Source organism: Pleurodeles waltl, chromosome 1_1 (assembly GCF_031143425.1).
Source record: "Pleurodeles waltl isolate 20211129_DDA chromosome 1_1, aPleWal1.hap1.20221129, whole genome shotgun sequence".
Classification (NCBI taxonomy): domain Eukaryota; kingdom Metazoa; phylum Chordata; class Amphibia; order Caudata; family Salamandridae; genus Pleurodeles; species Pleurodeles waltl.
The window spans coordinates 549,480,396-549,496,044 of NC_090436.1; the positions used below are offsets into that span (position 1 = coordinate 549,480,396).

The 15,649-nt window shown below is 45.7% G+C and overlaps 1 protein-coding gene across 3 annotated transcripts in view; it reads right to left on the reverse strand.

Moving 5' to 3' along the window:
• The window catches only part of CHD1 (chromodomain helicase DNA binding protein 1), a 1,172,453-nt gene that overhangs the window by 1,035,086 nt on the left and 121,718 nt on the right, over window positions 1–15,649 (reverse strand). For all 3 annotated transcript variants that reach the window (XM_069225994.1, XM_069225985.1, XM_069225977.1), the window contains exon 7: window positions 11,608–11,861. In XM_069225994.1, the coding sequence (XP_069082095.1) occupies window positions 11,608–11,861 (254 nt within the window). The remainder of the gene's footprint in view (window positions 1–11,607; window positions 11,862–15,649) is intronic.

Below are 15,649 nucleotides of genomic sequence, written 5' to 3' on the forward strand. Positions count from 1 at the left end.
ATGCCCTGTAATTCACATGCTAGTATGGGCACCCCGGAATTCAGAGATGTGCAAATAACCACTGCTTCTCAACATCTTATCTTGTGCCCATTTTGGAAATACAAAGGTTTTCTTGATAGCTATTTTTTACTCTTTATATTTCAGCAAATGAATTGCTGTATACCCGGCATAGAATGAAAACCCACTGCAGGGTGCAGGTCATTTATTGGCTCTGGGTACCTAGAGTTCTTGATGAACCTACAAGCCCTATATATCCCCGCAACCATTAGAGTCCAGCAGACGTAACGGTATATTGCTTTCAAAAATCTGACATTGCAGGTAAAAGTTACAGAGTAAAACGTAGAGAAAAAGTGATGTTTTTTTCACCTCAATTTCAATATTTTTCTTTTTCAGTTGTTATTTGCTGTAGGAAACCCTTGTAGGATCTACACAAATTACCCCTTGCTGAATTCAGAATGTTGTCTACTTTTCAGAAATGTTGCGGTTTCTGGGATCCAGCGTTGGTTTCATGCCCATTTCTGTCACTGACTGGAAGGAGGTTGAAAGCACAAACAAATCGTAAAACTGGGGTATGTCCCAGTAAAATGCCAAAATTGTGTTGAAAAATTGGGTTTTCTGATTCAAGTCTGCCTGTTCCTGAAAGCTGGGAAACTGGTGATTTTAGCACCGCAAACCCTTTGTTGATGCCCTTTTCAGGGGAAAAACCACAAGCCTTCTTCTGCAGCCCATTTTTCCCATTTTTTTGAAAAAAACGAAATTTTCACTGTTTTTTGGCTAATTTCTTGGCCTCCTTCTGGGGAACCCACAAAGTCTGGGTACCTCTAGAATCCCTAGGATGTTGGAAAAAAAGGACGCAAATTTGGCGTGGGTAGCTTATGTGAACAAAAAGTTATGAGGGCCTAAGCGCGAACTGCTCCAAATAGCCAAAAAAAGGCTCGGCACAGGAGGGGGAAAAGGCCTGGCAGCGAAGGGGTTAAAATAAACTAAATAAAGATATTTTTCTATACAAAAACCTATTGGCCTGGAATTGTCTTTGAGTGTGTGTTCCTCATTTATTGCCTGTGTGTGTACAACAAATGCTTAACACTACCCTCTGATAAGCCTACTGCTCGACCACACTACCACAAAATAGAGCATTAGAATTATCTCTTTTTGCCACTATCTTACCTCTAAGGGGAACCCTTGGACTCTGTGCATGCTATTTCTTACTTTGAAATAGTACATACAGAGCCAACTTCCTACAAAGAGTATTAATACAGATAGAAAATCAGGATGAGCGACAGCAATACTATATAGTACTTTCAAGAATAAGGTACAGAACTTGATAGAAAGGAATACTAATCACCAATACACAGTTATAGGATATGGAATATCACAGGCAACATTAAAGACACCATAGTTCTTAAGAGAAAGGTACCAAGGCAATATTAAACCACCATTTTCATTTAATTTGGCACATATTGGCAAGTATTCAAATAGCTCATAATGGTTGGCACACTAAAGTAAAATACAGACACAAAGTAAAGCTGATAAAAAGCAGAAAAATTATGTGTGCATTATGATCTATATAAAACAGGTTTAGAGTACCAAGAAGGGAAGGATTTCTTTGAACTTATATTCCCCTATCATTCGATCATCACTATACAAGTTTACAAGAAACAGCAACTAGGGATAATCCACCTCAATAAACAGGTGCTCAAGTTCCTTTGTTTTTAGTTACTCTTATATTAAGGTAGTTTATTAAAGCAAGGTAAACTGAGCCGAGAAAATTAAAGATTCTAAAGAAGGGTTTGAGTTAGACCATAAACAACCTGCATGTCTTGCCTATGTTGGCAGGAAGGAATAGAGAACCGTATAAATTAAGCAGAACTCTATTAAGATGATTTGCTTTAATATCATATCAAAAAGATACATCTGATGTGCAACCGTTCACACTTTGAAAACTATATCATGTAGACCAGAGGGGAAAATATATACAGGACCCCCAAGTGTTTAATGCAAAATCTTGAGACCCAGGCTGATATACTCATGTCAGACTTACTGAGTGTCCTATAGTCTTATTCCTCGACTCCAAAGTTGAGTTCAGTTTATCTGTAGTCTTTTACCAAAGGAATATTTGCTCATCTCAATCGTGCTGGTGGATAATATCTAAACCGGCAGGTGGTGCCATGCAACTTGAGGCAGTAGTCCTGATGCCCCATATAACCACCTGACAAATACCCAGGCATGCACTCCATGTGCCAATGCAGCAGTAGCAGCTTTGGCTGTGGTGGAATTTCTGAAGGCTGCTTCTTAGTTGATGCATAGCACATCTTAATGCAGAGGACCATCCATCGGAAGATGGTCTGTTTGTGCACCGCCTTGTCCTCATTTCCCCTCAAAGAATCCAACAAACAGCAGATTGCCGACCCAATGTTCTTTAGTATAACCAACGTAAATGCTGAGCACTCTTTAGGGATCCAGATGGAGTGTCTCTTCCTCTTTCGAAGCAATGAGGCGAGCCTGTGAGGTTCAGAGCCCATGCCTTCAACCACCGATGGGACTCCAGGTCAAGCCCCGGAGCGAGAAGAGCTGAGGAGGAGGAGGTGAGTGCAGGCCCAACTGGGTCAGCTCTGTTGTGGAGGTGCTGATTCCCCCAAGTGCAATGCATGGGTCTGCCCGTGCCTGCTCCCTCCCAAAACTGAAGTACCGGCCGGCCTGACCATTGACAGAGAGCCTGTGCGGACAGTCCAGACCCCTCGACAACACCCTTTCAGAACACTGACCGCTGCAGGTAGTGCTACAATGGGGAAGACCAAATCTGTAACTCCCTATTTAGCACCTTCGGACTGAAGCGCTCTTAGACCCCCGTACAGCAAGGGTCTTTCTACAAGCATCACACAGTACTTTGATCTCAGTAAGGAATCCACCTCTAGTGGAGCTACAGAATGAGACAAACATTAAGTAGTGGTGAAGGGCGATCGCTCGGGCATGATGCTGGCGTAGATGGTTGGAGAGGACCAGCAGTGCACACCGACTGGAGCCGTCAGACCCGACGACAGCTCCATGTCCTTCAAGCAGGTTGTTATTAATGAGGCTTTCCGAGACTACTACAGTACACTGTATGGTGTGGTTGAGGTCGCGACCCCACATTCTGTGTGTCACTCAATCAGCCTCTTCTGGAGGAGTTTAACAAAGCTAAATCCTGTGGCCGATTTCCAGACTCACAGTGCGAGGGGCTGACATTGGTTCTCCCCAAACCGAGATGTGATCCACTATCGCCCATTGTTACTTCTTTATCTCGACTGCAAGGTCCTCAGTAAAGGCCTCGTAAATAGGCTGCTCCCACAGATCTGTGTATTGATCCACGACGATCAGTTGGGATTAATACCAGGTGACAGTACTTACCTCAATACAAAGACTCTTGCGGCTCACCCATGATACGCCCTGAGCTGCACTCAACTGGGGAAGAGTTCCTTACAAGCTGTTGCTCTCCCAAAGCGACTGGAACTTCATTGCAGTTCCTCTGGCGGGGTAACTATCTGATTTGTCTCCCATTGGGAGTTGTTGCAATGCTCTTGATGCAGCACAATTGCCTGGGGGATGGTGCGCAGGTGCTATCATGGCATCCTCAATTCTCTTGCAGGGTGACCTTTTTCCCTCCAACACTCTCCTCTTCCTCACAGGGCACACTGGTCTTGTTCAAAGGCAGAAGTATTGCAGAGCTTCTCCTCACACAGCCCTTCTGGCTGCTTGGCAGATCACAATTTTTGGGGTCTCAACGCCCTTTCTTATAGTCCATTTCCAGACACCAAACGTGATTTAGGGTCTGAGTCTCTGAGGTTTTATGATGGAGGTCTGCTTCTTTTGAAGCATCCACCTTCTGCTCTCTCTTTCTCTGAAAAGTAGTCTGTCACAGCAGGAGTGACTCCGAAGCTGACCACTCCTCAACACAGGCCATGGCAGTGACTCGAGTTCACACCAGAGTGTCAGCCACAGTGATGTGTGTACCACAATGTAAGCCCCATCTCCTTCCTGAGATGTGCCCAGGCCCTTTCTTTGTGATCTCCCAAAATGGAACTTAGGGCCCTCTATGTACTGTACAATCCACAGGAACACATACACCCAAATGCATGTATACAACCAACACACACTGCACAGCACCATATCCTTTATATACTGTACCACTAGTAGGCACACATACACCCAAAACATACATATAATATGCATGCACTACATAGAACTACATTCACTAAGTATTGTTCACTCATAGGTACATATACATCCAGCACATGCACTCACTATGCACACGCTGCTCAGTAATGAGAGGATGAGTAAAGCACAAAGCAGCAGAAGGATAAGTTACTTACCTGTAAATCCTAGTTCTCTTCCAGGGGTATCCTCATCAAAGTCATAAACATTGAATATTCCCGCCCTTGTGCGGGGACCCCGGAGCATATATAAAATACACACATATTGACATGTGTAAAAAAAACAGCAATGCAGGCTATAATGTTAAAAACAGGCTAAAATGCTTTATTTCTATGAAGATTTTTTTTTTTTTTTTTTATATTATAAAGCTACAATAGAGAATAAATATCTACCCAAGCCCCTCAAACTAGGCTTAGGGAAGTAAGCAGCAGCAAACTCTAGAGAAAAAGAGAAAAAAAAACTGCATTGAAAAACAATGAAGCATTCTTAGCCAATAGGCTGCATGCAGGTTAACACAGGAGAACCATAAAAACTTTGGCACCGTGCCTTTAAGACCCTGAGCACCTCCAGTATCCCACCATGCCTCAGGGGTGAAGGAAAGGTGACAGTTGGTTCACAGTTAGGTCAGTTCTTTTTACGGTGACAATTTGTATAACTGATTCAAAACACAGTCTGTCCTGCACTTCTAGGAGACGTGCGTCCGGGGAGGAGGGTGGGTTGTTTATGACTTTGATGAGGATACCCCTGGAAGAGAACTAGGATTTACAGGTAAGTAACTTATCCTTCTCTTCCAGGGGATCCTCATCAATAGTTATAAACATTGAATAGATTAGCAAGCCCATCCCTAAACCCAGCGGACTGTCCGATAGAAGTGCAGGAATAGATATGTCTTACGCAAATAGATTTCTTAGAGAGGCCTGCCCCACTTGGGCATCCGCTCTTGCATCTGAGTCTAAACAATAATGTCTTGTAAACGTATGGACAGACTTCCATGTAGCAGCTTTACAAATCTCAGATATCGGAACATTGTTAAGGAGAGCAGCAGTAGCCGCTTTACCCCTTGTGGAATGCGCTCTAGGCCGCGCTAGCAATTGTCTATTAGCTAGCTGGTAAGTATTAACAATGCAAGAAACTATCCATCTTGATATTGTTCGTTTAGAAGCTGCCTCTCCTGTCCTTAAATGACCATAGTTTACAAACAAGCGGTTAGAGTGTCTAATCGATTTTGTCTTGTCCAGATAAAATTTCAGCACTCTTTTCAAGTCTAATGAGTGCAATGCTTTCTCTGCCGGAGTCTCCGGATTGGGAAAGAACGTCGGTAAAGTTATGGTCTGATTAATATGGAATTCTGACACCACCTTCGGAAGGAAAGATGGGTGAGTTCGCAGAACCACTCTATTGTCATGAAAAACCGTGTACGGTTCTTTTGCAGACAAGGCCTGGATTTCACTGACCCGCCTCGCCGAAGTAATGGCCACTAGAAAAGCCGTCTTCCACGTAAGGTGTTGTAAAGAGGCCTTATGGAGAGGCTCAAAAGGAGGGCCCATAAGTTTTGCCAGGACTATGTTCAGTTCCCATGGAGGAGAAGGCCTCCGAATTGGCGGAAAAACTTTCTTCAAACCTTCTAAGAAATCCTTGACTACAGGTTTTGTAAAGAAGGATTCCTGAGAAGGTGATTTGCGATAGGCAGTAATAGCAGACAAATGTACCTTAATAGATGATACCTGCAGACCGGACTTCGCTAGATGAAGCAAATAGGACAGTATGACATCCTCCTGCGCCCGTATGGGATTATGACCTTTCTGACAGCACCATATGTAGAATCTCTTCCACTTAAAAGCGTAGGAACGCCGCGTGGAAGGTCGTTTGGACTATTTCAAGATGCTCATGCACTCCTGCGAGAGTCCTAGGTGCCCATACTGCAGGAATTCAGGAGCCATGCTGTTAAGCTCAGAGAGGGTAGGTTGGGATGTAGAATCCTGCCCTCCATTCTGCTCAGAAGATCCGGTCTGCACGGCAGCCTCCTGTGAGGTTCTTCCGACAGGTTGAGGAGATCCGTGTACCAGAACTGTCGGGGCCATTGCGGCGCTATAAGAATCATTCTGGTCCTGGATCTGTAAAGTTTGCTGATCACTGCCGGAATGAGGGGAATCGGCGGAAAAGCGTAAAGAAATGTCCCTGACCAGTCGATCAACAGGGCATTCCCTCGAGATCCCGGACGGTAGAACCTGGATGCGAAGTCTGGGCATTTCTTGTTTACTTCGTCTGCGAAGAGGTCCAGTTTAGGCCGACCCCATTGCGCGAAGATGTATTCTGCGACTTCGCCGTGCAGGACCCAATCGTGAACGTCCTCCAGGTGTCTGCTTAGAAAGTCTGCTTCCACGTTCTGCTGACCTGGCAGGTGAACTGCTGTAACTGACATTCCTCTGGCCAGGAGCCAATGCCATATCGCTTGGGACTCTCGCGATAGGGGTAGGGACCTCGTTCCCCCCTGTTTGTTCAAGTAATACATCGTGGTTGTATTGTCCGTCTGTATCAAGAGAGTTTTTCCCTGAATTAGCGGTATGAAGGACTTGAGAGCGAGATGGACCGCTCTGAGTTCTAGCAGATTGATGTGGTACTGCTTTTCCATGTCTGACCACAGACCCTGTGCTTGAAAAGGACCCAGATGAGCCCCCCATCCCTGAAGAGATGCATCCGTTACTAGGGTGTCGGATGGAAGCACCTGGTGAAACGGAGCACCTACTGACAGGTGAGGTCTGTGCATCCACCATCTCAATGACTGAAGTGCTACCTCCGGTAGCCGCACTGTGTCCTCCCAGCGACCTGTTCTCTGGCTCCAGTTGGTCTCCAATGCCTCTTGGAGGGGTCTCATGTGGAGTCTGGCATTTGGGACAATAAAAATGCACGATGCCATAGAGCCCAGTAGTGATGTCACCTGACGTGCCGTAGGTGCGCTGGCTCTCAACAGGTCCTGGCACTTCTTGTTTATTGAGGATAGTCGTTCCTCCGAAGGATACACTTTTTGTAGTTCTGTGTTTATGATAGCTCCTAGGTAGTGAAGATTCTGCGTTGGAGTCAAGGTTGACTTCTGGTGATTGACCTGAAGACCTAGAGCTTCGCAAACTCCTAGTACAATGTCCCGATGGCTTCTCGCCTGCTCCGGAGAAGAAGCCTTTAGTAGCCAGTCGTCTAGGTATGGATATATGTATATCCTTTGTCTTCGGAGATGTGCCGCCACCACTGCCATACATTTCGAGAAAACTCTTGGGGCAGATTTCAGGCCAAAGGGTAGAACCCTGAACTGGTAATGCTGTAACGCTACTCGGAAGCGCAGGAATTTTCGATGTTTTGGAGCTATTGGGATGTGAAAATATGAATCCTGCAGGTCGATGGAGCACATCCGGTCTCCCTGATGCAGTTGAGGGAAAATCTGGTGAAGCGCTAGCATTCTGAACTTCTGCTTCCTTATGTATTTGTTCAGCAGCCGTAGATCAAGGATTGGCCTGAAAACGCCCTCTCGACCCTTCTTTGCCACTAGAAAGTAACGGGAGTAGACCCCCTGTCCTCTTCGTGCCGGTGGAACCTTTTCTATGGCATTCTTTCTTAGGAGGGCGAGAGCCTCCTTGCGTAGCAAGCTGAGATGAGATGGATTGTCTTTGGTTGGTGGCAAGTGTGGTGGAGGCTGTTTAAAAAGAAGAGAATAGCCATGTTCGACAATATTGAGCACCCATTTGTCTCTTGTGATAGAGTGCCACTCGTGAAGATAAGCCGTAATACTTCCCCTCACCGGAGTGGTGTACAGTGTCGAGGGAAGCGAGATTTCATTGCTTGGTGGGTGCTTTTGGAGTGGATTGTTGAGGTCTGCTTGACCCTCGCTCCCTTGTGTTTCTTCGTTGAAAAAGAGGTCGTCCCTGTCGCTGCTGTGACCTTTGCGCCCAATGAGGGGTTTGAACCCTCTGCTGGAAAGGGCGTCAATCATACGGCCTGTACCTCCTCCTGAAATCTTTCTTTCTTTCGAGGCCCACCGTCTTCAAGGTATCCACCTCTGTCTTCATGCGGGCCATCTCTTCGTCTGCATGGGCACCGAATAGAGAGTTCCCGGCAAATGGGAGATTCAGGATGCGTTGTTGTGCTTCCTGTTTCAAGCCAGTGAGCCTCAGCCAGGAAGATCTCCTCGCACAGATACCATGTGCGTACCCATGAGCGGCCAAATCCGCCCAATCCGCTGCCGCGCTGATAACCTGGTTGGATACCAGGCATCCTTCTTGTAGTATCTCCTGGAAATCTTGTCTGTCTTCTCTGGGCAATTTTTCTGTAAATCTACTGAGGGAATCCCACAGAGAACGATCGTACCTGCCCAGGAGCGCAGACGCACTGGAGACCTTCATTGCTGAAGCCGCCGTCCCGCATATCTTCCTCCCTAGAGAGTCTAGATGCCTGCTCTCTTTATCCGGGGGTACCGTGGATGAAGATGCCACCGAGTGGGTCTTACGGGCGGCAGCTATGATCACCGAGTCCGGTGGCGGATCCTTTCTAAGGAATAAAGGGTCTTGTTCTGGAGCCTTGTACTTCTTAAGAATCCTAGCCGGGGCAGACTTAAGCGATGCTGGGGCCAGAAAAGTGTCCATGGTTGGCTGCAGCAAGCCAGGCACTAAGGGCAGCAACTTTTTCGACGCTGATCTCTGTTGTAGAGTCTCAAAGATGATCGATGAGGAGGTAGATGGTTCTGGAACCTCTATGTTGAGTTTCTGCGAACCTCTTAGCAACACCTCGTTGAATGTGGTAATATCATCCACCGGTGAGACTCTAGCAGGTGGTGAATCTGTAAGGGTGGGTGAGTAACGCCCGACAGAAGAACCTGATGAAGACCAAGAGGGTGATCTTCTCCTTGACCGCGACCTGGATCTCCGTTGAGAGCGAGATCTGCTGCGAGACGCTGTAGCAGAGCGTCTAGGCCTCGCGGTTGGTTGTCGAGGAGCTGAACGAGCCCGTTCTGCCCTGGCTGTCGGTGATGGCGTTCTTGGCAGGGAGGCAGTAGGTGAGTACATTCGCGAATACTGCGAATCTGGGGAGGCCGCTGGTCTGTTGAGGCTCTCCAGCCATCTCGGAGATAAATTGATGGGCGAGACATGCCCAGATGATGCCGCTCTTGACCGAGAAGAGTCGCTCGGTATGGAGACCACTGGAGATAGCGCCTTGTCTGGCGTGGGGCGATGTTCTGCTCCCTGTGGGACAGGTAAAACCTGCGTCGACGTCGATGGCTGTTTCGACGTCGAAGGGCGCCCAGCCGGTTGGCCCTGCCTCGACGTTGAGTGCCTCGACGTTGAGTGTCTTGACGTCGAACGACGCTACTTGGACCTCGACATGCTCGCCGTCGTGTGCCTCGACGTGGAGCGATGGGAGGTCGACGGCGGATGTTTCTCGTGCCGTCGTGGTGATCTCGACGTCGTGTGTCCTGAGGTCGGGGGGCGCACAGCCTTTGGCGGCGACCGGGCACGCCGGCGATGGCTCGACGTCGATCGGCGGGCTGCCGTCGACGGAGACCTGCCCCTGCTCTGATGTTCCCTCGACGCCGTTCCCTTCGACGTCGGGTGTGTCGCCGTCGACGTCGATCTATGCCGGTGAGACGGTGGTAGCGACGACGTCGACGGTGAACAAACAGGCACTTTCCTACCTGTCGACGTCGACCGGGCCATTCTCTCCTGAGAATGGCCTTCTGGCTGTCTGGGAAGTGAGGAAGACGATGTTCTTATCCTCTCCTGAAGCCCATGAAGTCGGATCTTCTCTCTGTCTTTCAGAGTCCTCCTAGACATGTTCTTGCAGTACTTACAAGTGTCAGGGCAGTGACTCTGAGGCAGGCACACTATGCACAGAGAGTGGGGATCTGACTGGGCCTTCTTCTTCCCACAAGCAGGGCATTTGACAAAAAGAGAAGGCATTTTTCTGTCAGAAAAAACCTTCCTAGCTCAGACAAAGATATTATTTATAAAGAATTTTTCTGAGAAAAACTCAGAAAAACTGAGAGCTCAATGCTCCAGGATCCTCTCAGAAGAAGCCGGAAAAAAGAACTGACCTAACTGTGAACCAACTGTCACCTTTCCTTCACCCCTGAGGCATGGTGGGATACTGGAGGTGCTCAGGGTCTTAAAGGCACGGTGCCAAAGTTTTTATGGTTCTCCTGTGTTAACCTGCATGCAGCCTATTGGCTAAGAATGCTTCATTGTTTTTCAATGCAGTTTTTTTTTCTCTTTTTCTCTAGAGTTTGCTGCTGCTTACTTCCCTAAGCCTAGTTCGAGGGGCTTGGGTAGATATTTATTCTCTATTGTAGCTTTATAATATAAAAAAAAAAAAAAAAAAAACTTCATAGAAATAAAGCATTTTAGCCTGTTTTTAACATTATAGCCTGCATTGCTGTTTTTTTTTTACACATGTTAATATGTGTGTATTTTATATATGCTCCGGGGTCCCCGCACAAGGGCGGGAATATTCAATGTTTATGACTATTGATGAGGATCCCCTGGAAGAGAACTTTAAAAATCAGTGAGACAGGAGGCCTCACTCAGTGACACAGGCCAAAAAGGACCTGTTCACTCCACACTATGCTGCCACCAGAGCAGTTGTGCTTCGTAACTCCTGCGGAGGACAAAAGATTTCCATTATGAGGGTAGTGCTGTGGACGTCCCTCCCAAACCAAAAAGAGAATTACTCGTGAGTGAGACCTATGTCATGGGGCACACATGATTAATGCTTACCTACAACACAAAATAATTCAGCATCAGGGATCCAGATATCAGTACAGCTGGGCACTCAGGGCAGCGGGACACATGCATTAACACGCCGAGGACTATTCTGTCTCAACAATGGTCTAAACCAGTTTGGGTGGGGCAATTTGAAAAGCAAAACTGCACCTGAAGCAATTAGATATTGGCAATCGTCAACAACGCCTGAAGAGAAGTGAACAAGCTCTCAACCGCACTAATGGCGTGGAGAAAAAAAAGGAACTATGTCAGCAGGCCTATAGGGACACTTTATGAGACTAGTTACGTCACATGCGGTGTCATAATGGAGCTGGTTCCCCCTACCGGTGTGGGAGAGCTAGTGAAGAGTCTCCGAATCCAGACTGGCAGCTGGGATATTCAGAAGATGAGGAATCCGCAGGTACAATTATCCACCAGAAATGTGTTTAGTAAGACTGGGAATGCACTTTGTAGTTTGTGAGACCAAAAAACTAAGGAAGCAGCAGATGACCAGTTGATACAGAACTGATGTTGAAGGACGATGTTCACAGTGATACCTTTAATTAGACACAATACCTTACAATAAGCTAGCAACCAGGGATATCCCAGCAAGTGGCTCATAGCGTAAATAAATAACTTTATGGGGGGGGGGGAATGGAAATATCTCACAAAATACCTCCTTTGCGTCCAATGCGAGATTCCATAACACGTTCAATTGTTTCAAACTCATCCTCATCAGGCTGTGGAACATCTGCTCCACAAACTACCAGCAAATCATCAGAGTCAGTCTTCATCTCTTCATCTTCTTTGTAACAAATATTTGAGACTGTTTGGCGACGCGATATTCTCTTATCATAATCCTCATCTTCGTCAGATGAATCCATTCGATTCTTTTTCTGACCAAACGTTTTCACATGTTTTGATTTAATTCTAAAGGATAAAAAGTTGCACAGACTTTAGAAAAGATATGCTTTAGACTTTTAAGGAATAATTTGTGTCTTAAAGCAAGAAGACAGATTGAGGCCAATGTAACAAAAATAATGCATGAAGATATTAAATGATAAATATCCACAATGAGGCTGTCACACAAAAAACAATTAGGCAGCTACTACCATGTATGTTTACACCCTCATTCAAACATCACCCAAAGCTCAAAATGCTTTAATACAATTTGTCAACACGGACAGTGTTAAGACTACCTGAAATATGCCATTATTGACATACTAATGCAGTCAGATTTTTTTCATATTTCACATACTGAATTTGAAAAACATCTGCACTCGTATAAAATTTAGATGGCATTGATTAATTACCAATTTCCAGACAAAGTAATACTACATACCGGTCAAAATCATGACTTGCTTTTTTAAATAAATAAATGCCACCACGGAGTTTAAGGAGTAAAGATTTTAAAGGTGTAAATTTTAAATAGAAAACTTAACTAGAGCTAGAGCAAGGCCTTTCTCCCTTATATTCCCACAAAGTTTTCTACTATACAACATCCGGCAACCTCTCACACCGCATAATGTCAGGCATAACAATGTTTTTGCAGCAGCCAACACATCAGATAGCCCACATTGCGCTAAGGTGATTAGAACATTTTAAAAAAGGACCCTACAATTGAAAGACACTATAACCGAATCTACTATATATCATTGTGAAAAACAAACTGTGATGGTTTAGATTCATGGTGCTGCACTGGGAGATGTTACAGACCTTGCCATAAATGAAGAAAATAGTGATATGGTTCTACCAGGGAAGTCACTATGGTAATTTGTTATGTCATTTTTAGAATGTTTAAGGTCATGAGAGGGGCACTGGTGGGGGTTATTAACTCTAAATGGAAAAAAAATGTTTTTTTATGTTTTAAGGTTTTATCCACAACCATAACAGTCCTTTAACCGTGATTCTAGAGGAATATGTGGAAGTCTAAACAGTGTCCAGACTTCACACAAATGCTGGATGAGAGGAGCAGATTTATATCCCTCTGGAGGCCAAAGTGGGAAAGATGAAGATGACGAATCCTAGAGCAGCTTGGTTTTGGGGCCCTGGATGCCACAATTCAGACAATCTGGAAAATGCATGTTCCTGACACGTTCAGTAATATCTTTTGCTTAAATAGTCAAACAGTGAGGCTGCTCTAGTTAAAAAACAATGATGCAAGTCCTAATTAACTGAAAATGAGCCAAATGTAGCAAATGCATTTAAGGGAGCAAAATTCACTATGTGCTGTGATTATAAATACAACTGGTCTGAGTATTTGTAAGACAGTCAAGAACACATGTGGAAAAGTGTAGAAAAGTCTTCTTTTAAAATGGTACCCCAGGAACACTAACCAGGAACCCAGTGCCAGATTTCTTTCCCCCAAAACTGCACAGTTGTTATTCCCAATTGGCAACACCTTTAGCATCCACTTTAAGTCCCTAGTAAGTGCTACCCCTGGTGCCTGGGGTACTAAGGAGGGTCCCTACGGGCTGCAGCACAAATTGTGCCACCCTATGGGATCCCTCACCAAGCACATGACATACCGCCATTGCAGGCTGCGTGTCTTGGTTTAGGCAACAGTGAAAACACTACATGGAGCTGTAGAAGGGTGGTTATGTAGGATACTATGACGTGGGTATATGTCTTTATTTTATGCAGGCGTCAAAATTAGAGTTACAAATTACCAACAGAAAAAACAATTTGGTGTGTGTATGTATATATATATGTGTATATATATATATATATATATATGTGTGTATATATATATATATATATATATATATATACATATATATATATATACATATATATATATATATATATTTTTTTTTTCTGTAGTCCACTTTGGTTTGGTTCCAGTCCCCTTTTCCTTCCTTTTCTTATTCTTTGTCTCATTTTCTTCACAGGCTCAGAAGCTTCTCACCACCCGGGCTCATGGGGAAGAAAATAAAATAGTCCTCGTTCAGGTAAGTGGTCTTTTATACATATATATACTTCCTTTCTAATGTTATCTTTTCTGATATGCATGAAAAAAGGGGTTCCGTGGGGTTGTGAAATGAAAAAAACAAGGATAGAGCCCAGAATACTCTGCTGTTGTGGCTCTTATGTACATGCAACCACAATTAATCACCTCAGTGGATGATTTTTTTTTTTTTTAACAAAACAACTGAGGACCTGAATCCCTGGTTTAACTTTACCACGTTGTCCTTGTTTTATTTCACTTAGGAGTGTGCCTGTGAAGTGCCTCGCTCCCACCCCCCTTTTCCCCGTTTATCACTAGCCCTCTGTGTCTATGCCAAAATCTGACCACGTAAGCGGTCACGTACCTGCAGAAGTCACGTCCCTCCAGGGAGGTGGCAGGCCTCTGCGTTCCTCCCAGGGACGCTGCTCTCCTTGCCGTTTTCGTTCGTGGCTCTGCAGTCCTCTTGGGTCATTTCCTCGGACCCAAGAGCAGACGGTTGCATCTCCTGCCGCTCAGTCTTTCTCCTTGGTTGTCCTGCTTCTCTGTCGCTGCCCTTCCTCAAGTACGTCACTACGCTTCCCTGCACGTACTGATGTAATTCGTCCAATCTTCCCCCTAGGGCACCAACCCGGCGACTCCGTATACTCCAGGCCATAATCGCCTGACCCCAGTACAGCCTCCCTGCTACAGGAGCACTGGGTGTGTGCCATGTCCCCTTAACAAAGCATGAAAAATATTTAAATCACCCCTCTAGCATGCCTGAGGCAGGGTTTATTATATTACTTGTGAGGGCATGTCCGCACAAGCAGATATGCCCCTATGTCTTTATCGATTCTCCCACATAGTAAGTGACCAGGGAAGGCATTGTAAATGTATGTGCTGGACACTGGTCACTATGAGTTTCCCAGCTACATGATGGCTACGCTGAATATAGGGATGTTTGGTATCAGAATAATATACCCACACTGATGTGAGGGATGCATTAATAACTGCACACCAAGGGCACCTTAGAGGTCCTGCTGAAACCTAAAAGCTACTAGTGTATTGACTGACTGCTCCTGACCCGGTCAGCCACCTTAGACATGTTTCTAGCCCCCCCCCCACCCCAATGTGAGAGCATGTACTCCCCAAAGGCCTGAGAAAAAAGCCTGCACTAGGCAGGGGTGTTAGCACCTCACCCAGGCAGAATGGACATTCCAGGGTGGGAGCTTCAAAAGCCTAGCTGCCTTTTAATGCAACCTAGGTCTCTCCAGATGGCGGGGATGACAGACCTCCTGTTCTGACCCCAATTTTGGCAGCAGAACAGGTGGGAAAATTGTCAGATTAGGAGGTGCGCCCACTTCATGCCAGTCCTACCCCAAGGTGGACGAGCTGAAGTTGACACTACTTTTTAAATATCTCCATCTTGTTTGGAAGGAATAAGGCCACTAGCATTAGTTATGCCCACTTTCCAGCGGATATGGTCATAAGAAGGGTGTAGTCACCCTAAAGTTGGTCCGCCCATTGGCTACCACCTGGCACTCCTTGTAATGCCCCTAAGTTGAGTATTCAAGTGGCACACCTGAACCCTAGAACTCCTATCCTGACTACCTACGAAGAAAAGTATATAGAGGAGTCACACCTGCAGAAGAGGAAAAGCAGCAGCTGTTTTGGTACCAGCACCACCGGCCTGCCTGCTGATCTCAACTGACACTGCCCAAAAAGACGACTCATCCCGCAGTTGAGCCTCCAAGAAACCCAGAAGGACTGCCTGCCTTCCACAAAGACTCAG